General features: G+C 39.3%; 2 protein-coding genes across 2 annotated transcripts; both read left to right on the top strand.

Moving 5' to 3' along the window:
• The first annotated feature begins 19572 nt into the window (after nt 1-19572).
• On the top strand, nt 19573-19905 carry LOC138901919 (uncharacterized). The gene has a single exon (XM_070189720.1). The coding sequence runs from the start codon at nt 19573-19575 to the stop codon at nt 19903-19905; it is 333 nt and encodes a 110-aa protein (XP_070045821.1).
• An 18-nt stretch (nt 19906-19923) lies between these two features.
• LOC104100076 (uncharacterized) lies at nt 19924-22414 on the top strand. The gene is made up of 3 exons (XM_070189719.1): nt 19924-20059; nt 20795-21267; nt 21311-22414. Exons 1-3 carry the CDS (start codon nt 19924-19926, stop codon nt 22412-22414), a joined length of 1713 nt encoding a protein of 570 aa, XP_070045820.1.
• Nucleotides 22415-24113: the final 1699 nt, after the last annotated feature.

Raw genomic sequence — 24113 nt, 5'->3', positions numbered from 1 at the left:
AAAAAAAATAAGTGTGAGCAAATGTTCGGTGAATCTTAAAATAACTGGAAGATATCTGTATTCTATGACTCCGCAAAGGGTTGCTTGTTATACTGAGTTTAACATCGAAGATGATGAAACTCTGAGAGATGTTTTGAGGACTACGGATGAATACTTGGAATTTATTGTGATAAAAATGTTGGAAATGTACGTCAAGGCTGAAGACGCTCGCAATAATATGGTTGCGGAAAGTAGGGAAATCCCTCAATCATCGAGTGGTTATTTTGGAGCAGTTTTAACCGAACAGATTCGAGCTGAAAGAGTTTGGCCGGATCTAAACTTATCTCCACGGGCAAATGAGGAGCGAGAAAATAATTTCTCCTCTAGTATACATAATCCATAAGCAGAGTGGTAAACTTTAATTTTCCTACTGTGTTACGATGTATATTTTTGTGTATTGTATTTGTATTAACACTCATATATTCCACAGGGGGTACCGACCATATATGAATTTTACAAGTTATGAACCAATGGTCAGTTGGAATATGCCGAATTTTGGTGTGTTGGATCATGGTGGTTCATCCGGGAGTCAGCATCAATAAGATAATGTGCATCATAGGATATCAACACATTATTATTTGTAAGTACATATATAAAGTTATATGTATTATTTGGACCAATTTGAGTAACTCATTATTTCTTTGGTTGTGCAGTGAAAACGAGCAACTTGATGATCCTGTCCTTACTCAATTTCCCGAAGACGGCATATTTAATCGGGATCTGGTATATACGCAGAGTCAGGAAGAGAATAGTGAATGATAACAACGCTGATGAGTCTGAAGATGACACACCCTTCCCTGACGAGGGTGATGTTGAGGAGGAAGAGAATGCCGAAATTGATTTGACGAGGGAGCATGCTCCACCTCCCGTTAGACCAAAAGTATATGAGTCCCACGTGCCGTTTCATTCGAGGTATATTCCCTACCTTGATCATTTGCCAAGTATGTCGGATGTGGATGCCCTCACAAGGGATATTGACAAAATTCGGTCAGCAATGTGGGATGAATCTAGACCAACAGTGCTGTCAAAGGGCATGCTTTTTCCTGATAAGACACGCCTAATCAGCGCAGTGAAAATATACAGCGTAAAAGAGTGTTGTGAGATGATGGTATGGGAGTCATCTCCGGATGTATACAAGGTTGTTTGCCGTAGATGGTTTACGGGTTGTAATTAGATGCTGCGTGCCAGGAAGAAGAAAAATAATATGTGGGTTGTGGGTAAATATATTGGCATCCACAATTGTGAAATGGACACATTCAGCGGAAATCACTTTAACTTGGATGTTGACTTGATTTCTCTTATCTTGATTTCACACATTGAAGCCTCCATAAGGTACAAGATCAAAGAGTGTATTACATCTGTCCACCAGAAATATGGATGTACCATTACCAAAAGAAAGGCATTTCTCGAGGGCAAACATGCGTTTGAAATTATTTACGGTGACTGGGATAAGTCATTTGCATCTCTACCCAGGTACATGGCCGCATTGCAACACTTTAACCCAAAGACGGTTGTTGAATGGAAGCTTGATCAGAGTCCGGGAATAACAGAATATATATTCAGATACGTGTTCTGGGCCTTCAAACCAGCAATTGATGGTTTTGTGCATTGTCGGCCTGTAATATCCATAGACGGCACTCATGTCTATGGAAAGTATGATATTAAGTTGTTGATCACCGTTGCAGTAGATGCTAATGGACAAATATTTCCCCTAGCTTTTGCTATTTGTGCCAATAAAATTCAAGAGACATGGACGCTATTTTTGAACCATTTGAAGGAGCGCGTTGTCAAACAACGTTCAGGTATTTATCTAATATCTGATCGACATGGCGGTATTTTAAGTTCTGCACAACATTTTCCTGAATGGTAGGAACCGTATGCATACTACCGTTACTGTGTGAGGCACCTGAAGGCCAATTTCCAGAAGGCACATCCCAATAAGGACTTGCAGGATTTAATGTGGATGGCTGTAACTGATCACCAGGAGTGCAAATTCAGGAGGAGCATGGAATCTATCAGACAGGAAGACGAAAGAGCTTATCATTGATTGATGCAACAAGATCTTGACAAGTGTACATTGCATGCGGATGGTGGCAGACGATGGGGAACCCTGACTACAAATGTGTCAGAGTCTTTCAACGGGTTATTGAAGTATGCACGTAGATTGCCTGTCACTGCCATGGTGCGGATGTCATTCAAATAGATGGCAGAGAGATTTGTTGAAAGACATAGAGGTGCATCAGAATTGATGGAGAGGGGTGTTGAATTTATGCCAATACCAATGGAAAGATTTGAGAAAGCAACAGGAAGTCCATCAAATGGCAGCCCATATAGAACCTCCACGTCCTGCAGCGTGATAGTGGACTCGCCAATGGACAAATGGAATGTGTGCGTCTCTGGCCGTCACCGCTCTATCAAAGCCGTGATCAATGACCAATCCAGCTGTAGCCGGCCGATCTCAATGATCCTATAGAAACCCGTATCCTGCAGGCGTCTGACTATACGCGGATGGAGCTGGCGGGTCTTAAGAAAGTCCCACATATCATCTACTCTCCCAGAACGTAAAGTTTGGGATAATAACCGCCCCTCCCATATGTAGGAAGACCTATGCTCGGCCTGTAGCAATAGTAGCTCTAGAGAGGCAGGTTTGGGATGCAAAGGCGGAACCTCCATGACGACTACTGTAAATTGAACAAAATTAATTACATTATTTTTCTTTTCCATTGCTTAAATATATTGCAATACCTTGAATATTAAATTTTATTCGATATTTTTACTCTATTGTTAATTAGGTTGATACATTTTCAATATTATAATTTTATATTTTATATGTTACTTTAATATGTTAGTTTTATTATTTTATATGTTTGTTAGTTATTCACCTATTTTTTACTATACATGATTTAATTATTAAATATTCTCTTTTTGGTTCCGGACATAATATTTGAGGCCAAGTAGTACCAATGTATCCTGAATTCTTATGTTTATGATGAGAATTTTTTTTTCAATTTTTTACTCAACAAGTCGGTTATTTTATATGTTAGTTTATTATTGTATATGTTAGTTTTATTATTTAATATATTAGTTTTATTATTTAATATATTGGTTTTATTATTTTATATGTTTGTTTGTTTGTTACTGACTTATTGTTTACTATACTAAAATTAAATAATTAATTTTCATAACTATACAAGATTTAATTATTAAATATTCACATTTTAGTTCCGGACACAATATTTGAGGCCTAGAAGCACCAATGTATCCTGAATTCTTATGTTCTTACGTTTGTTGACTATAATTGGAGATAGTTTGTATTTGAACTGTCAGCTTTTTGTCGTATTTTTGGGAATAAGAGATACTTAAATGATTAATTTCTATAACTACAAGGATACTACGCTAAAGGGCACTACGCTTTACTATGCTAAAAGGTCACTACATTACAAATACGAGCACTACATTAGGCCACAAGATACCACTACAGGGAACTAAAGTAACAATTTATCTAGTTTACTAGTCTTTTAGCAAATAAATAATCTAAACCGGATAAAAACAACAAATCAATTTAAACACAAAACAATCATGAAAATACATATACCATAGTAAAAAGTAACTAATTAATATTTTTTTAACAACTAATAACAATTTCTCTATTTTATGAATATTTTTAGCACACTACAACTATAGTCCAGATAAAAAATAATAAATTAGTTTAATCGCAAAGCAATCATAAAATAACATAGAGCACATAAAAAATAATTAATATGTATTTTTTATACAAGTTTTAACCAAACCTAAGTCGGAATACCTCGATTTAAGATTTTTAGAAAGTCGAAGATTTTGTGATTTGGAGCCGAAACAAGCAACAATGTCCGAGATAACACCTTAGCTAGCACGTGGGACCGAGAATCTTTACTTTTTGTGGGACGGGTGGGCTCCACACAATTTTTTTGGATTAAAAATGGAGGATATTTAGATTTTTTAAATTTTTTTTTTGGGGGGGGGGGGGGAGGGGAGGGGAGGCGATTCTGTTTTGGAGAAGGGAAGGAGACGATGTATATTTATATGTATAGCGTCTTTTGTTAAGACGCTATATATATAGCGTCTTAACAAAAGACGCTATAGTTCCCGCTTAAACCAAATTATATATAGTGTCGTTTTAAAAGACGTTATACCTAACTGGTCAAACGGCCGTTAAGGTATAGCGTATTTTAAAACGATGCTATATATATTTTGGTCACTGTATATTTTTTCCACATATTTTTGTTCTTTGAGTCCAAAAATATATTATTTTAGTTCCGGACTCTTGTAAATAACATCTTCTATCACTGTCTAATCCATCCTGATCTGTTCATTATCATCACAAAGGAAGATAAAAATCCCGCTTCAACTCAAGAATGTTTGTACGTCATTTATTGTGTCACAAAAGATATTAAAGACCCTACTTCAATATAAAGTTGTTCGTATTTCATTCGCTATTTGGGTTGATATATTATATCATGTTTTTCTTGAGTAAGCTCTCTATGGATAACTCGCTTATCATATTAGTTCCCTGCATGGGTTGTCCGAGTTTGACGTGAAAAGACATGCAAAATCGCTTCTGTTAGGCTTTGCCAGGTTCATGCCAAAAGCTACATTCACAGTGACATCAATCCAATTTGCTTACTTTAGGATCAGCTAAAGCAAGACATGAACTGAAGAGAAGCAAAAATGCGAAGACAAATTATTTCCACAATTTAGTACTCTAAGTGCAATTTTGTCAAGACTTTAGACTATTATAAATAGATTCTTAGCTCATTTTCTTAGGCCATCTTTCATTCATTGGTGTAAGACAACAACTTTTAGTCTCCTATAGCAAGAACTTGAAGGATCTTCATCCATAGTGCTTGAATTTTCTTATTACTCATTTAGTCTTTAATTATATTTATCTTCTCAAGTCAATATCTGGGGTTATAAAATCTTATGGTATTAATGTGAATAACTGTTTGATTATCTTGCTTACTATTACTTTGATTATGATTATCTACATATGTAACGACCCGACTGGTCGTTTTGAGCTCTAGCACGTCGCTCGGCGGTTTGAAGCCTTGGGTATCTTCACTTCATGTTTTATGACTTGTACGCGTAGTCGGAATCGAATTTTGAAAGTTCAGAGTTGATTCGGATGAAAATTTCTAATTTTGGAAGCTTTAAGTTGGAAGAATTGACTAAGGTTTGACTTTTGAGTAAACAATCTCGGAATCGGGATTTGAAGGTTCCAATAGGTTCGTATGATGATTTCAGACTTGGGCGTATGTTCGCGTTGAGTATCAGGTCGTCTAAGTTTGGTTTGAGGTGGACTTTGGTGATTTCGATGTCTATTTGGTGTTCTGAGCCTTGGAATAGGTTCGTATCGTAATTTGTGACTTGTGCATAAAGTTTGGCGTCATTCTGAAATGTTTTAATATGATTCAGACGCGTTCGTCGAAGTTTGTAAGTTTGAAAGTTGAAAGAAAGATTTTTAGCGTCGATTCATGATTTTTATGTTATTTGTGGCGTTTCGAGCCTTTGGATAAGTTTGTATAAGGTATCGGTACTTGTTGGTATGTTCAGACGGGGAACCGAGGGGCTCGGGTGAGTTTCAGACCATTTTTAGACCATTTTTAATTGCTGGTTTTTGGCTACAATAATGTGCATCGCGATCACGTTAACGAAGAGCAAAATGGGAGAAAAGGGTCTGTGAATCGCGTTTGCGGAGACAGATTCGCGTTCGCGAAGAAGAAATTTTTGCTGCACGGGGCTGACTTTGGAAGCTCATATCTTGCAATCTATACGGCATTTGGAAATGATCCAAAAGTGAAAGGCCCTTTGGTGTCTAGTTTTCAGAAAGTCAAACCATTTGTCATTTGGAGTTTTGTACAAAATGTTATAACCATTATACTAGAGGCTGTCTGGAGGAGTTGGGCAGCTTGTTCTTTGCGATCGCGATTAGATTTTTGCGATCGCGAAGGGAAATTTTGAGCTGAGAAAAGTTGTGCTTCGCGATCGCGAAGTATTTTCCGCGATTGCGAAGGGTAAATACCTGGGCAGAAGCTATATTTCGGGGGTTTCGGCCATTTTAGCATATTTGGAGCTATGGATCTCATATTGAAGTGATTTTTGAAGCGATTTTCGAAATATGGATTGGGGTAAGTGTTCTCTACTCGGTTTTGATTATATTTCATTAATCTATCCTTGTTTTTGGCATTTGATTGATGATTTAAAAAGAGAAATTGGGGTTTTTCATCTAAAGTTTCATAGAGTGAATTTTTGAGTTTTGAACGTCGATACGGAGTCGGATTTGAGTGAAACTAGTATGGTTGGACTCGTAATTGAATGGGTTGTCAAATTTTATGAGTTTTGTCGGGTTTCGGCGAAGTAGGCCCCGAGGTTGACTGTATTGACTTTTTCGAACGGAGTTGGGAATTGTTATAAATTGATTTATTATGAGTATTAGAGTATATTTTTATTGGTTTGCACATTGTTTGACTAGTTTTGGAGCGACATGCATCGGTTTGAGGTGTTAGAGTGGCGTTGGAGCCGGTTATGAAATTTCAAAGCGAGGTAAGTCACCTGTCTAACCCTGTGAGGGAGAATTTACCCCGTAGGTATTATATTCTTATGTGCTACATGTTGTGGGAGCTACGCACGTATGAGGTGACGAGTGTCTGTGCATATGCTAGAATTTCTTATTATGTTCGGGTAGACTTAAGTTCATGTCATGCTATAATTGTACTATTTGAGTTATCTTTGCTCGTTTAATTCCTTTATTTCACGTTACAACTTAAGACTAAACTTGCATACGGTGATAGACTTGCTATTGTAGAAATATGACGAGCTACTTGATAATTCGCGGAATAATTTGTGTTTCCCTTATGAATTCCTCCCGCATTGTGCGTTTTCATCGCAAAGCTTTCCTTAAAATTCATAACTCACACGTTTATTCGTGAGTGGGGTCAAGGATCCGTTAAAGCTTCTTACTCTAATGGGATCGGACCGATCGTCTTAGCAGGACTATGTACCATACTCTTATGGGAGCGGGTCGTTCACCTCGGCAGTATAATAGATGCATCTACGGTTCGTGTCGTTCGACCCTTGGTGGTGTACACATTATTATGGGACCGGTCAGTATGCCTCGACATTTCTATAAAATACTCTTATGGGATTGGGTCGTTCGTATTTGATAAGAAACCAGCATATCTGTGTGTTTTCTTTATTTGAGTTGTGACGACCTATCTGGTGAGGTCTATTTCATATATACTCTGGTTGAGGAGGTAACAGATAATTGAGAGCTTGCATTTACTATTTAGAGGAGGATTGTACCACATACCTATATTTATTTATATTGTTTATTACCCTCGCCGTATATTTGTTTACTTCCTACTGCATTTGAGTTATTAGACCACTAGTAAATATCGATGTCGACCCCTCGTCACTTTTTCTCCGGGGTTAGGCTAGATACTTACTGAGTACGCATTGATTTACGTACTTATACTACACTTGCTACACTTATTGTGCATGTGTGTATATATATATATATATATGTGTGTGTGTGTGTGTGTTTGGTGGTCATTTGGGCGCAAAGGCATGGCTGTTGCGGGGGCTTTACGGTGAGTTGCGTTCATTGTTATGATCCGCAACATACAGAATCTCCATCAGAGTTATTTATATTCTCTTGTCTAACTTTTATTCCAGACAGATGTTGTATTATTATTGTACTCCTTAGTAGATGATCATGCACTTTTGACACTGGGTTTGGGGGGTTCCTACTGGATGTTCATTATTGTAGTTCACGTAATTATTATCATTTCACCTTGTAATGTATATTTTATACGGAAATTAGAAAATAAAATCACGGGTTTTCTATGAGTACCGGATTTTACTCAACTTATTTAATGGGATTCATGATTTTGAAAATAATAAAATGAGTAACTAAGTTGATTAATCATTATTGGCTTGCCTGATGGCGCCGTTAGGCGTCATCATGACCTACAATGGATTTTGGATCGTGACAGCTTGGTATCAGAGCTCTATGTTCACTTGGGTATCACGAGTCATGAACAAGTCTAGTAGATTCTTGCGGATCGGTATTGAGACGTCTGTACTTATCTTCGAGATTTACATGGCTGTTAGGAGCACTTCCCTTCTTGATTCCTCATCGTGCGATTGATTTCAATTGAAGCTTATGCCTTCATTCCCTTCCTACTCATTCTTATACGATGTTGAGAGCTCGTGCCAATTGGGCATCGAGGAGTTGCAGTGGTACTGCAGACGTGGAGCAGGATGTTTCTCCTTGCGTAGTCGAGTGAGTTATTATCGTCTTGTTGTGGAAGGGTATTCTATCATCTCAGCCCTGTATCAGTATTGCCTATGGTTTTCAGGCTATGCACAGATTTTTATGATATTCGTGCGTTGTTACCGTATTGTATTGTTGTAAATGGTATGTTGCTTGTTTATGGATCACGACAGTGAATGGCTAGGGAAAAATAATCTTGAAGAGGCTTAGAGTTGGTGGCAATTTACCCGTTCGGGTGCTACAAAGATGGATTATGATTTGAAGCAGTATTTTGGCAACAAAAGAGGAGGAAGGACATGGTGGGAGGTGTCCCATAGTGGTTTAATTTCTAGAAGGTCAAGTGTGAACAACAGAGGTCGAGAAGTTGCTTAAGGAGATGGTTTAACCGAAGTGGGAGTGACAGAGTCGCATATGGATTCTATGGTAGGATAGCCACGTGCCTTGAGAAAGTTTAGAGCGATTTGGGAGTCATGGTGGAAAGTGACTAGGTCAACGGATTTTATTTGGGATGGAGGCTACTGTACTGAGGAAGATTGAATATGGCATAAAGGAGTTTTCTTGAAATGAAGAGGGGTGTGAAAACTTGATTATTGTTTTGGATGCAACATGACTTTGAGTTTAGAATGTATTGTCAGACTTTCAGTTGATGTCAATGGGGAAGCAGGCTTATACAGTCGGTGGACGAGCATGGGCTCAGGAGGGTTTACTGATTTCGTAGTTGTCGTACCCAGTATAATGTCGTTGGAAGATGTCGGTATGGAATTTCACAGGTGGGTTATCTCCTGTGAGCAGGTTAACAGTTGCGTGATTTTGATGAAGTTTCTATGAAGAGTGGGTTATCTCCTGTGAGCAGGTTAGCGGTTGCGTGATTTTGATGAAGTTTCTACGAAGAGTTCTACCTACTACCCGATAGAGGGTCGAACATATGATTGTGGCTAATAATTCGGAATGTTCATGAAAAGTTTGACAAGGGACTATGAGAAATTTGGTGATTTGACGGTGCGAGATCATGGTAATTGAGAAGGAGAAATCTTTGTGGGTTCTACATTATGTGATGGTAGCTTAAAGCTAAGTGGGGAAGCCCACCATCTACGATTGGATCGTGTGGTTATCTGCTTGTGCGATTTCTGGTTATCGGTGTATTGGTGGATTATGTATGAGTAAGAAAAGAAAACATCAGGGGTAATTCAAGCAAAGGACTGGATGAATGTGTGCTCTATTTTGCCTTATCGATTCATGTGCAGGTTTTGGGAAGACTCATAGTCTATGCTTCTTGTGGATGTGATGTACAAGAAAAATAATTTATTCGATTACTTCTTTGGGAGTGTTCATGTGCTGATAGCGCACTAGAGTTTGGCTTAAATTCGGGACCAAGTCAGAGTGGGTGAATCTCAACAGTGGTTCTAATGGGTTCGTTATATGGTTGAAGACCAGGATTTTGCAGCAGAGAATGAAGAATACTTGGGGAATTTTCTATATTATCATCGGGTATATGGGGAAGTATTGGAAAAATAGGAGAAAAAGTTTCGGATTCGCGGAAGGTCTTTCAGAATGGGTGTACCAGTTTGAGATGCTATTATGCGCATGAGGGGGGTATGCGATGGTTCATGGGTATTGAGACGATGTGGTCTCATGAATTGGGTCACTCAGGAGGAGTGTTGTTGAGTTTCGTTATGTTATCTAATGGAGCTATAATTATTAGGTCAAGAGTAAATTGAAAGAAGTGGGGTCGGGTAGTAATGGTTTGAATCAGCATGATTGTGGCAATGTTTAGTTCCTTCGATGCATAAGTTATACAGGTGGTTGGTGGTTGTACGTGCGGGCTTGACAGGCACCATAATTTGATTGATTTGGGAGGTATTTGATTCTAATGGCTTTGTTATTTGTATATGGATCCCGGAAGAGTTATGGACCACGACTTGAGGTTTTTATTTTCTGCGGTTATGGGGATTCAGTTGCGTGTTGCAATGGTTCTTCTGAAATAAGTTAAGTGAAAGATTTCTAGCCAATGAAGTGTCTATTCTACAAGTAGTTCAGGGGTTATGATGAATTCTTGTACTCTCGTGTAGCGGCATGACAGGTGCAGTGAGCAGCATGGGAATTGGAAGTTGAGGATCAAGGTTGTGGCTCGGTGTTGATGAAAATATCATGAGCTCGGATGGGCAGGGGAGAATTCAGGTGTTCAGAGTAAGCTGGCATTATCTCAGTGTCACCTGAGAATGGTGTTCTGTGGAAGAGGCATTGTGTATTAATTTGCAGATTCTTGATTTGCACTACAAAATTGTACGGTTGGAGGTGTGGATGTGCAGACTATGCTACCTGGTGTGGAAGGTCGTGGGAGTATAACCCACGGGAATACCGTATAAGTGTAACATGTTAGTCACTTGATTGTTAAGGATTGAAATCAAGTATGAAGATCATGGCACTATCGCTAATGTGAGAGTTTATGCCTGGAAGGCGTTCTATTCGTTGGTTGTGGACTGCGGGGGTTCGTTCCGGATTGGACGACTGCTCGTGCGTGTCATGAATAGGGCCATTGTGGATCCTTGGAAGGTTGTGGCCCAGTATGGTATGATCAGAATCGGGTTGAGGACCGTTTTTGGATTTTCTCAATCTTTCTGACTTGCTCCTGCGAAACCAAGGTCGTAATATGAATGTGTGCTCTACGTCAAGTCAGATGTGTTCATTCGGCCTAGCATTGCTTACGGAGGAATCTTCGGGCATTGGATGTTATTCCAGTCGCCAGCTATTCCATGTAATACTCTATTGTGCTAGGTGGGTTGTGGGACGACTTGATTATTCGCATGTGTGTTGTGATCCCGCGTATCTTGTTGTGTTATATGAGATGGATGGCTCTCGAGATGCAGGTCATTTATTTCACCTTAGTCGTGCTTGGGTTTTGTAGCGTATGACGCTATCTGTCTCCCCAAGGTTGTATTATGCACATGGCATGTTTCTGGTCGATATTCGGGAATTTCATAAGTATAAGAATTACGACTGATGGGTGTTTCCTTGTTGGTTGTTTTGTGTATAGGATGGCATGCCGCCACGGGTATGTTGTTTGGATCGGGTTGCACGCCGCAACGGTATCATGTGTGGATCGGGTTGCACGCTGCAACAATGAGATGTTGAGTATGGTTCCCTATACTTATTTCTGTGTATTTTGTTTCTCATTCGCTGAGAAAGGTTCATAGCATATTTTTGGCTGTTTTATTTGTTACGTGAGTGGGTAATTCCTTATTGGAGTTCGTTTTTCCTTTGAGTCATATTCGAGTTGTAGCTTGTTGGCGTTTGATAGCATTGTATGAGATTTTAGACGGTGTTAGAGGTGGCTTATTGCCCGAGCAGCTTGTACGGGGTGAGACGAGGTTATTGGACCTGAGATCGGCGCGATCGGATTTAAGTAGGGTATATTAAAGAGAAAATGTCGTTATTCAGTTCAGAATGAGATAACGGTTCTTGTTAGGTGAAGAGACTCAATGAATTATCATTTTGGCAGGTGGTTATGAGTACACATCTCTTTCGTCGTGGCGGTATTGCAAGAGTTGGAACAGGGCTTACATGTATTATGAGACGTATTGCGGGCATTGGATTCATGAAATTATAGCTATTGTGGTCGAAGAATGTTATTATGGGCATGTGAATTATGCGGTGCGTGGTGTGATTTCTGCAAAGGTGTATGATCATGTTTTGGTACAGTGTGTAGTGATTGATGCAGTGTTCGTATGTTAGAATCGGGTCTCATGGAGAATTTCATATTTTGGAAATTGGTTATAAGGCTTGTTTGCTAAGGTTATAGGAAGGATCTTCAGTCTGGCTCGAGCTAATGTGCTCACATGGGTTATGGTGGCACGGGCAGGTGTACGAGGTGTTAAATAGTGATTTTGGACAACTCCGGAATAGTTCTTGGCATATTCGAAGACGAACTTATGTTTAAGTGGGAGAGAATATAATGATGCGACCTGTTGTTTTGATCTCTAGCGCGTCACTCGGCGGTTTGAGGCCTTGGGTAGCTTCACTTCTTGTTTTATGACTTGTACGCGTATTCGGAATAGGATTTCGGGAAATTCAGAGTTGATTCAGATGAAAAATTCTAATTGCGGAAGCTTTAAGTTGGAAGAATTGATTAATGTTTGACTTTTGAGTAAACGACCTCGGAATCTGGATATAAAGGTTCCAATAGGTTCGTATGATGATTTCGGACTTGGGCATATATTCAGGTTGAGTATTGGGTCACCCGGGAGCATTTCAGTGCTTACTGTGGAAAGTTGGCATTTTTAAGGTTTAAGAATTTTCTAAGTTTGGTTTGAGGTGGACTTTGGTGATATCGATGTCCATTTGGGGTTTCGAGTCTTGGAATAGGGTTGTATCGTGATTAGTGACTTGTGCGTAAATTTTGGCCTCATTCCGGAATGATTTGATATGATTCGGACGCGTTCGTCGAAGTTTAAAAGTTTAAAAGTTGAAAGGAAGATTTTTATCGTCGATTCATGATTTTTATGTTATTTGGGGCATTTCGCGCCTTTGGATAAGTTTGTATAAGGTATTGGTACTTGTTGGTATGTTTGGAAGGGGTCTCGAGTGGATCGGGTGAGTTTCGGGGTGGTTTCGAACCGTTTCTAGGCCATTTTTAATTGCTAGTTTTTGGCTATAACAATGTGCATCGCGGACATTGGATCGCGTTCGCGAAGAGCAAACTGGGAGAAATGGGTCTGTGAATCGCGTTCAGGGAGACAGATTTGCGTTTGCGAAGAAGAAATTTCTGCTATACAGGGCTGACTTTGGAAGCTCATATCTTACAATCTATAAGGCATTTGGAAATGATCTAAACGTGAAAGTTGTAGCCCATTGGTGTCTAGTTTTCAGAAAGTAAAACCATTTGTCATTTGGAGTTTTGTACAAAATGTTATGACCATTATACTAGAGGTTGTCTGGAGGAGTCGCAATCGCGAAGGGTAAATACCTGGGTAGAAGCTATATTTCGGGGGTTTCGGCCATTTTATCATATTTTGAGCTATGGAGTTCGGATTGAAGTGATTTTTGAAGGAATTTTCACCATATAGATTAGGGTAAGTTTTCTCTAGTCGGTTTTGATTATATTTCATGAATCTATCCTCGTTTTTGGCATTTGATTGATGATTTAAAAAGAGAAATTGAGATTTTTATCTAAAGTTTCATAGAGTGAATTCTTGAATTTTGAACGTCGATTCGGAGTTTGATTTGAGTGAAACTAGTATGGTTGGACTCGTAATTGAATGGGTTGTCAGATTGTGTGATTTTGTTGGGTTCCGGGTGTGAGCACCTAATTTTTGACTATATTTGAATTTTTATCACCTTCTACTATGTAAATATTTTCAGAAACTTAATATATATATTTTTTTTGCTTTGTTACATTTTTTTAGGATAAAGATTAATAATAATTTAAAAGGTCAATTATTACTATTAGTATTATTTTTATTTTTGTTTTTATTTTTATTTTTAAATAAAATGAATTAAAAAAACGAAAAAAAATAATTAATTATTTTTTAAAAAATAATTTCGGATGTGAATTAAAAAATAGTAAAAGTAGAAATATAAAATTAAAAAGTAAAAGTAAAAGTAGGTGGAAATTGTTTAATAAAAAAAAGTGGAAAATAAAAAAAAATAAAAGTAAAATAATGTGGAAATTTAAAAAATGAAAAGTAAAAGAAAGTTGGAATTAAAAAATAAAAGTAAGGGTAGCTGAAAATTAAATAAAAAAGTAAAATTAAGTGGAAATTAAAAAAAAGAAAAGTAAAATAAGTGGGAGATAAAAAAGAAAAGTATAAAAGTGGGAATTTAAATATAACAAAAGTAAAAAAGTAAGAAATTTAAAAAAAAAAGTAAAGGAAAGTGGGGAATTATTTTTTTATTTTAAAAAAAAAATGAGAAGTGGGAATTCTTTTTAATTAAAAAATAATAATAAAATAAATCTGAAAAGTTTCAAAAGATTTTCTATAAATAGAAGAGAAATGTGAGGAGGAAAAGAGAGAGAGAGAGAGAGAGAAAAAATAAGGAGGAAGGAATTGAGAGAAATTTATTTTCTTCTTCTAGGATAAGGAAATTTCTACTCGTGTCATTCTTTCTTCGTCTTTCTTTCAAAAAATCCTGCAAAATCACCCCCCAAAAAATAGCTTTAAACCCAGCAAAAACAAGCCACTAAATCACCGGTCTTGCAAGGTCGATCGGGGTTGCAAGTCGCGATTTGTTGTTCGAGGTTTCGTGGCCGGTGAAAGCTCCAGTCAACACTTGTCGAATTGTTTAGCGCTCTTGTAATTTTATCTCTGTTAATTTATATCAAAGGTCTGTTATTTCCTTTTCTTCACTGATTATAATTGTCCATTTACCTTCTTGTTTATTGGTGTGATTATTGGGTAGCATGAAGTAGTAGTTCACTCTATTGATATTTGGATCATTTGAATCTGATTGTTTCCTTATTCATATGTTTATTGGACCATGATGTTAATTTTAGAGTTGCAAAGTTTTGTTCTGAGTTGATTTAACCGGATAAAGGGTCTATTGAATCACTGTAATTTGGCTTGTTTACTAATTTTGTTCATGAGATTGTGGTGTCATTAGTTTTGTTTAAGAAATGTACAGAATATGGGATAATGGGTTGGATAATTTGCTTGGGCCACGATTTATTTCTAAGAAAATTGGTTTTTGGGCTGTTGGAGAAGAAAAGATTTTGGGCCAAAAGATTTAGTCTCATCAGGCCCAAAGTAATAAATAACATAGCTGGCTCATCTTTCTCTAAACTAGCTCACTTTTCTATAAATAATAAATCCAATTCTTCGACAAATAATTACATATCTCATGACCTTACAATAATCTCAAAATTAGTAAGTGAATAATATTCGAACATCGTAGCTTGCTTTAGGCACGATTAATAATAAATTATTGTGACTGTGAGTACGGTTTCTGTGGCATGGTCACGATACGTAATCCCCAATTCGAGTGTGCGTTTCACGTGACTCGACCACAACTTCAAACAATAATAAATAAAATTAAATGCGTTGTAGATTACGGGTGCATTTTACGTGACGCAATTTGCGATGTGTATAAACAACGAGTGTACGACAATGTAACTCGTCTAATATTAATTCCATAAAAGTTTAAAATGCAGTAATGTAATAAAAGCGGTAAAAGGAATAAAAATGCACATATAGGTTTAAAACATGTATTAAATCAAATAAATAGACCAATTATTAATAGTTGAGCGACCGTGCTAAAATCACGAAACTCGGGAGTGCCTCACACCTTCTCTCGGGTTAACAGAATTCCTTACCCGGTCTTTTGTGTTCGCAGATCATAAATAAGAGTTATTTTTTCTCGATTTGGGATTCTAAAATAAATCGGTGACTTGGGACACCATAAATTATTCCAAGTGGCGACTCTGAATTAAATAAATAATCCCATTTCGAATAATGTCACTTTAATTGGAAAAACTCCCTTATCCCCTACCCTCCCGGGAAAAAGGAGGTGTGACAGCTCTGGCGACTCTGCTAGGGAAAAGAACCCAGAATCTCTGGTTCATGGTTCAGAATTCGAGCTTAGAATAGCTGTTATACTTGGCTTTTATTTATTATCTGATTTTTACTTGTTTGAGCCTAATGTGCTAAATGCCGCTTTTTACCGCTTTTATATTGCTTGAACTGTATATAAACTGATACTAAACCCTCTTCTCTTTGAGTCTTCTAAATCTTCTGGGAAGCGTGCGCTTCACGTGACTTCTTTTCTGTTAGAATCATACCCCTAATTTTAGAACGAGGATCAGACACGTTGCAAAACCGGTGAAACTTCTGTATTCCCGGTACGCAATCCTCCCCCCCCGGCTCGAGTAGTCCGTTCGGATAAGCCAGGTCTAGAACAACACACCCAGGATCTAAACCTAGAATAATATAGCCTCATGCTGGATCCCTAGTAGGAACGTTTATTTGCATCACGTGCATTTGACTTTGGGGACTCAACATGGGTTGGATCCATCTAGGACAGGTGTACCCAATATAAAAGACCATCCTGATGTATTTTACGTGCTACTTGTGCATATGTTTGTTTCGACTTGCATGTTGACTGGCTTCTAGAATAGGGAAAGGGAACCAAGAAAAAACAAAGAGTGAAGTAGGAAAAAAAAATTACACGGTTTTGAAAATCCAGGTATTTGAAAAGTACTGAAACTCTGCCGAAATTTTGAAAAAAAAAATGTCATTTTCAAAATAAGTCGTATTTTCCTATTGCACCGAAACCTACCGAACTACGCGGGTCTGATTCTCACCGGATGTGAGATACATAGGCAATCCCTATCAGGTCCGGCCATATTTTTTCAAAATTAACCAAAATAAGAACCTTTTGAAACATGATCATCACTCGTGGCCGTTCTTGTCAAAATAGCCTTAAAATAGTTTCCTGGAGCGCCGGAAGGCTGCTTTCACAAGAATAGCCACAATGTAAACCCAAGTCAGTCTTTTCTCCTATAACCAACCTTAGTTGGCAGAAACAACCCTAAAAACTTTCCTCAAGTGCTGAAGGGCCGTATTTGCAAAAAAAAAAAAAACTTTTTGTTACGAAATTTACTGATTTGGATTTTTAAAATTAACCACTTTTAATTTTACTGATTTGGCTCACGATCAACGAGATTATTTACATGTCTGCCGGAGTGTGATTTCTTTTATTGATGGGACTTCAGAATATTCAGCCATATGCTCTGCATCGGGTCCTACGCCAATTGGGAAGATACCAAACAGTCCCCTATGATGAAGATTTGAGTCCACAGGTTATTGAACTATGCCCAAAAGCCGCATTCCCAGAAGAAAAGGTTCGCCAGATTTGGCACCAATGTAGGTTTCTGGAGCCACAGACTCAAGTACGGGATTGATCCTCGGGTGAAGTAGAATCTAACTACACAGCCTGGTATGGTAAGAGAGTTTGAGTCGATCAAGAGACAGAACAGGCCGCCAAAAGACCCCATGTCCAACAATTCACTGATGGAGCACGAGAACAATGGGTTTGGTTAGCTAAAGAGAAGGAATACCGGACCACCATAAGCAAGCTAGAGGACTAAATCAAAAACCTCAAATTCAACAGTAGTTTGCAGGCTGCCGAGGATGAAGGAGAAAAGAAAAGGTTGGCCCGAGAAAATGAAGCCCTCCGAGCTCAGATTCAGAAAATAAAAATAGTTGCTGAAAACCTAGTAAGAAGCAAAAAAGATGAAAGACTCATAAGCAATCTGAGGCGGAAAGTTCATGATTATGGGTTTGATTTGACAAAGGCCGAGGATGAATTGGCAAAAGCTCGGGCAAAATTGGCGAATAATGCAGAAGAACGGGCAAGGTGTGTTCAGCATTTAAAGCAAAAGTATGATAGAGGGGTCGCGATCTTAAGGGAAAAGCTGACTAATCTCGAAAATAAAATGGTCCAACAGACAAAGGATTTCAAAGCTGAAAGAGAGCATTGCTATACATTGATTTTCCGATTGGAAGAAGACATACAGCAATTGCAAGACCAAAACCATACGGCCACGCAGGTGTTAGAGGCCTGGTCTCATCAAATTGGACGCTTGCTCCAAGAAAAAGGCGTAATTAGAATGAGGATTAAAGAAATCGCTGATTATGTCGCAATGAAATGCCATGAATGCGAAGATATGACCAGGTCCATGTTCTTTGCTTCTGTGATGACTTTTGTCCGTCAGGTGATGGATGATTTAGAGTACCTTCAAGAAGAGATTGCACGCAGGCCCGCGTCGAGACCGACAGATGTACCACAAGGCTTTGGAGTAGTATTGGAGGCTCTTATGTATTCCTAATTTTTATTTATTTATTATTTTTGGCTTTGAGTCTGTATTTTACCTTTTCGAGTCTGTTTTTTTTTGTTTTAAGTATGTATGTTTAATCGTCAGTATTTCCAAAGTCTTTGTAATAGAAAAACCCAAAAAGATTTTATTTAATGAAAAAAAAAAAAACCAAAATTTTTTTTTCTTTTATTCTGCATTTATTTCCTGAACTGCGTAATGATCTGATTCATGCGGAGTAATGATACATAGGCAATCCCCATCGGATTCAATCGTAGCTATAGACAATCTGAGTGAAAAATAAAGAAAAAGAGAGAAAAAGTAGAAAAATTGAGTGAACAAGAAAGAAAAAAAAGTGAAAAACAAAGAGCGAAAACAGCAATAAGGGAAGGAAAAATAAATCAAGATTCGAAATTTGAGAAAAGAGATAGTAAAGACGGGATGAAACATACAGCCGTTGCAAAGACATTTACAAACATTTAACTGTTTAAGTGTATTGGATCCCCAATATGCGATTCCTTATAATTTAAATATCTCAAACTAACCAGGTTGTTGTGTGTGCAAATATCAAAGGTCCTGTTTAGGTGGTTGGTTTTGTTGTAATCTGGCTTCCCATCCTTACTTCACGAGATCTAAAGGCAGTGTCCCTATGGCCTCCGAAATTCATCTACCAATTATTGAGCCTGGGGATAGTCCGGTATCGGCTATTTCACAGTTAGAGTCTGCAGTCATTGAAGAAAATAGGAGGCTGCGCGTCTGCATGTTAGAAATGTAGGACGCTTGGTCTAATGGCAAAGAACCGCCCAGCCCCCCAATATAATCCCCGAATTTCCTGAACTGCTTCCTAGGACGAGTGGAACCTCCAATGTCCCCATCCCCGTAACTAACCCATTCATCCCGTTTGGGTAACCCACTATATCGGCCAATTTCACCGGTATGCCTTCTGAGGTTCGCCCCCAGGCACCATTTTTCAGGGGTACCTTCTACATTATTCACCGCACCACCAGTCTCTACTACGGCACAACCAACAGTTCCCAGGCCATGCTTCTAGCCTTCAGCTTTCACTTTTCAATTCCCGCAATTTCAGCTAGACAATGCTCATGTTACCCGAAACTCTTAACCTCAGTACCCGCAGTTTGAGTCTCCTATGGAACAGGAAAGAGCTATGAGAAACCCCGAGCAAGAAGAGATGGTTCAGAAGATGAAAAGCCTCGAACAAAGTCTGAAGAACATGCAAGGCCTAAGTGGCCAAAAGAGTGTCTCCTACTCCGATTTGTGCATGTTTCCTCATGTTCATTTGCCCGTTGGCTTTAAAATGCCAAAATTCGAAAAGTACGTCGGACACGGAGACCCGATCGCTCATTTGAAAAGATATTGCAATCAGCTGAGAGGGGCGGGTGGAAAATAAGAACTTTTGATGGCCTATTTCGGGGAGAGCTTGACGGGAACTGCGTCAGAAAGGTACAGAGACCAGGACATCTCCCATTGGCATATATGGGATGACTTGGCCCGAGATTTCGTCAGGCAAATTCAATACAATATTTATATAGCTCCAGATAGGAATTCTCTGACCAATTTCAAGAAGAAAACCGCGAAAAGCTTCCGTGAATATGCTATCAAGTGGCGTGAGCAAGCAGCCAGAGTGAAACTGCCTATGGATGAGATAGAAATGGTCAATGTTTTCTTGCAGGCCCAAGAGGCCAATTACTTTCAGAGCATGATGTCTGCCATGGGCAAACCTTTTGCATAGGCCATAAAAATTGGAGAAATGGTAGAAAATGGCCTGAAAACTGGCCGAATCATAAGTCAATCTGCTTTGAGAGCCACCTCCCAAGCCATCCAGAACGGCTCGGGAGGTTTAGCAAATCGAAAGAAGAGGGAAGAAGGAGCCATGATGGCTTCAGGTTTGAGAGGCCCCCATCGATCCCGCGATCATTCTTACCTGCCTTCCAGAACCCCACAACACTACTACCCCTATCAAGATGCAGCATATGCTGTGGCACTGCCTCCCTATATGGTGATGAATGCCCAACCTTATACACGGACACAACAACACTACAACCAAAATCGAGCTCCACCTCCCAGAAATAACCATCCTTACCAAGCTCCATATAACCCCCGTCCCCTACAAAACAATTACCAACATAATACACGCCCTCGTGAGCATCCTAGGAGAAACGACTTCACCCCTATTAGTGAGTCCTACTCTAGCCTGTTTCCAAAATTAGTCCAGATGTGTCTATTGCAACTTGTGCCTCCAAACCGGCAAAATCCGGAATCTCCATCATACTGGCTCGGTACCAGGTGTGCCTATCATTCGGGGGCAGAGGGTCATGATACAGAGGATTGTTGGACTCTTAAGAGGGCCGTTGAGAATTTGATAGAACAAAAATGAGTGGTGCTGAGGGACGAGGAAGTCCCCAATGTGACTAACAATCCATTACTGTTTCACAACAACGGGCCGGTCATTGGAATGATTTGTGATGATAAAGAGTTTTATCCAGCTTTGAAAGCTATCATCGCCATTGCCAATTCAGAGGCAAGACCTAAAGCGGTGGCAAAATAAGCCAGAAATGAGAAGAAAATCACTCCAACTCCTTAAGTTGCAGAAAAAGTTGTGGAAACAAATACTTGGGCAGCACCTGCTAAGGACGCAATTCTCTATGTTCCTAGGACCCTAAGGAAAGAACAACTTATATTGAACACTCCCAAAAGATTTGAGCAGAGGAAAGTCACGCTAAATGTGCCAAAGTTGTATGTGCCAAAAGGGACTTATGTGGCGCGGGGGGAAGTAATTTCACCAAGGCTGACTGAGCCCGTGGTTATTAGTCGTGCACCACAGAGCCCTATGAGAGACCCCACTGCAGTCCCCTGGAATTATAGCAAAACAGTGGTTACTTACAAGGGGAAAGAGATTATGGGAGAGGTGAACGAAATGAACCAACCTAGGAAGTACCACAACCCAGAAGATCAAAATATGTTAAAACTGAGCAAGGATAAACGGTTTTCGCCTAAGAAGCCTGTGAGCGCTGAGGAAGCAGAAGATTTTTTCCGAAAAATAAAAACTTCGGAATATGCAATAATTGACCAGCTCAGGAAGACTCCTTCCCAGGTTTCACTTTTATCTCTTTTTTTTTAGCTCAAATGAATATCAGAAGGTACTCCTGAAAACATTGAACGAGGCATATGTCCTGGTTGAAACTTCAGTTGAACAACTGGAGAGAATGGCTGAACGATTCTTCGAAGTCAATAGGATTTCCTTCAGCCGTGATGATTTGCCCCAAGAGGGAGCCGCCTATAACAAAGCCGTTCACTTGACTATCAAATGCGAAGGTTATTATATGAAGAGAGTCATGTTAGATGGTGGGTCTGGGGTCGACATTTGCCCTCTCTCAACGCTCCAGAGGATGAAAATTGGAATAGAAAGAATTCGGCCAAACATTGTCTGTGTGCGCACTTTTGATGGTGTCAACCGAGGCACAATAGGGGAAATTGATTTGATTTTGACCATTGGCCCTGTGGATTTCGAAGTAACTTTCCAGGTTCTGGACATGGATACTTTATATAATTTTCTCCTAGGAAGACCATGGATTCATGCTGCAGGAGCTGTGCCCTCCACTCTTCATCAAATGGTCAAATCTGAACATGAAAACCAAGAAATTGTTGTTCACGGGGAGGATGAACAATCCATTTATAGGGACCCTTCAGTCCCATGTCTCGAAGCTAGAGAAGGAAGTGAGCACATTGTCTACCAAGCCTTCGAAATTGTGGTCGCTGACCAATGCAAAGAAGGGGCCCTGTTCCCTCAACCTTGCTTATCTAATGCCTCGGTCATGGTCGCTACTGAAATGATTAAACATGGGTACAAGCCCGAAAAGGGGCTCGGGGTATCTCTACAAAGCATCATAGAGCCCGTTACTTCAACCGCCAAGGAAAAGTTCTTCGGTGTAGGTTTCCAAGCTATAGAGGCCGATAGAAAATGGGCTGATGAGCGCAAGAAAAATGGGTGGGTCCTACCTCAGCCCGTTCCGCATCTCGCCAATTCATTTATTGATCCCAAATATGTAGAAGAAGAAGAAGAAGAAGAGGCCTTCACGATCGAAGAGATTGAGGATATTTGTGAAGCCATGAAACAAATGTTGTATGAGTCCCACATGGTCCAGCCGGGGGAAGGAACGAGCACTGCTGAGGTGTTATACATGGGACCAAATGCCGAGCTGCAGAATTGGAAAGCTACCTCATTCCCTGTCAGGCAGTAATCCCGGTAGTCGAGTCTTGCCATTTTTTCTACATTACGAGTTATTTCAGAGTGTAACTCGAATATTTTTATTTTATTGTCTTTTGATTTCGATGTAAATCCTCTTATCTTCAATTCAATGAAATGAAATCAATATTTCATTATCAATGGATTTTTCCTTTTTCTTTATTCTAATTTTGCTATTTTTCTTATCTTTTCCTTTTTAGTTCTAATAATGCGGACTTAAATAACATGACATGCTTGCGGACTTCATGCCCAGATCCTAAAACGCTATCTAACTGTGAAATAATGAATCAAGATCCAGAATATGATGAAGATGAGGCTTTTAGGGAAATAAATCAAGAATTGGAACAATTTGAGAATAAGCCTAAGCCAAACTTAAATGAAACTGAGCCAGTTAATTTGGGCAGTCCAGAAGAGGTCCGAGAAACCATGATAAGCATTCACGCCGATAAAAGAACTAGGGATGCATTGATCCAACTTTTGTTTGAATTCAAGGATATGTTTACATGGTCCTATGATGATATGCCAGGTTTGAGCGTTGATTTGGTAGTACATAAATTGCCAACTTATCCCGGTTACCCGAACAACAAAAGCAAAGAAAGTTTAAAATGGAAATCAGTGATAAGATCAAAGAAGAAGTCACCAAACAATTAAAAATTGGTGTGATTCGGGTGGTCCGATACACCACGTGGTTGGCTAATGTGGTCCCAGTGCCGAAGAAAGATGGGAAAACCCGAGTGTGTGTTAATTATCGGGATTTGAACAAAGCAGGTCCCAAGGACAACTTTCCACTTCCAAACATTCATATTCTTGTTGACAACTGTGCCAAACATGAGATACAGTCTTTCATGGATTGTTATGCTGGGTACCACCAGGTTCTGATGGATGAGGACGACGCAAAAAAGACGGCTTTCACCACGCCGTGGGGCACTTATTGTTACGGAGTCATGCCATTTGGTTTGAAAAATGCCGGGGCAACTTACATGAGAGCCATGACTGCCATCTTCCATGACATGATGCACCGGGAAATTCAGGTATATGTGGATGATGTGATTATTAAATCCATAACACAAGAAGGGCATGTGCGAGATCTAAGAAAGTTCTTTGAGCGTCTGCGCAGGTATGACTTGAAATTAAATCTAGCCAAATGTGCATTCGGAGTTCCATCTGGGAAACTTCTGGGGTTTATAGTCAGCTGGAGGGGTATTGAGTTAGATCCGACAAAGATAAAGTCTATTCGGGATTTGCCACCTCCGAGAACCAAGAAAGAGGTTATGAATCTGCTAGGGAGATTGAATTACATCAGCAGGTTCATTGCTCAGCTTACTACCACGTGTGAGCCCATATTTAAGTTGCTGAAGAATGATGCAGCGATCAAATGGACAAATGAATGTCAAGAGGCTTTTGATAAGATCAAAGAATATCTGTCAAATCCGCTAGTGTTGGTTCCACCCGAGCTAGGAAGACCTTTGTTCTTGTATCTGACAGTCTTGGAAAATGCCTTTGGCTATGTCCTGGGGCAACATGATGTGACCGGGAAGAGAGAGAAGGCCATATACTACTTGAGCAAGAAGTTTACCATTTATAAAGCCAAGTATACTTTGTTGGAAAGAACTTGTTGCGCCCTAACTTGGGTCGCCCAGAAGCTCAGACATTATCTTTTGGCCTACACCACATATCTCATAACTAGAATGGAT

This window comes from Nicotiana tomentosiformis, chromosome 11 (genome assembly GCF_000390325.3).
Source record: "Nicotiana tomentosiformis chromosome 11, ASM39032v3, whole genome shotgun sequence".
NCBI classification, from domain to species: domain Eukaryota; kingdom Viridiplantae; phylum Streptophyta; class Magnoliopsida; order Solanales; family Solanaceae; genus Nicotiana; species Nicotiana tomentosiformis.
This window is presented reverse-complemented; position numbering and strand designations above follow the sequence as displayed.

Coding starts and splice junctions, on each gene's coding strand:
- LOC138901919 (XM_070189720.1), top strand. CDS start 19,573: ATGGCCTATTTCGGGGAGAGCTTGACGGGAACTGCGTCAGAAAGGTAC.
- LOC104100076 (XM_070189719.1), top strand. CDS start 19,924: ATGGTAGAAAATGGCCTGAAAACTGGCCGAATCATAAGTCAATCTGCT. Junction 20,060..20,794: donor AGGAGCCATGATGGCTTCAG/GTTTGAGAGGCC, acceptor ATACTTGGGCAG/CACCTGCTAAGGACGCAATT. Junction 21,268..21,310: donor TCAGGAAGACTCCTTCCCAG/GTTTCACTTTTA, acceptor AATGAATATCAG/AAGGTACTCCTGAAAACATT.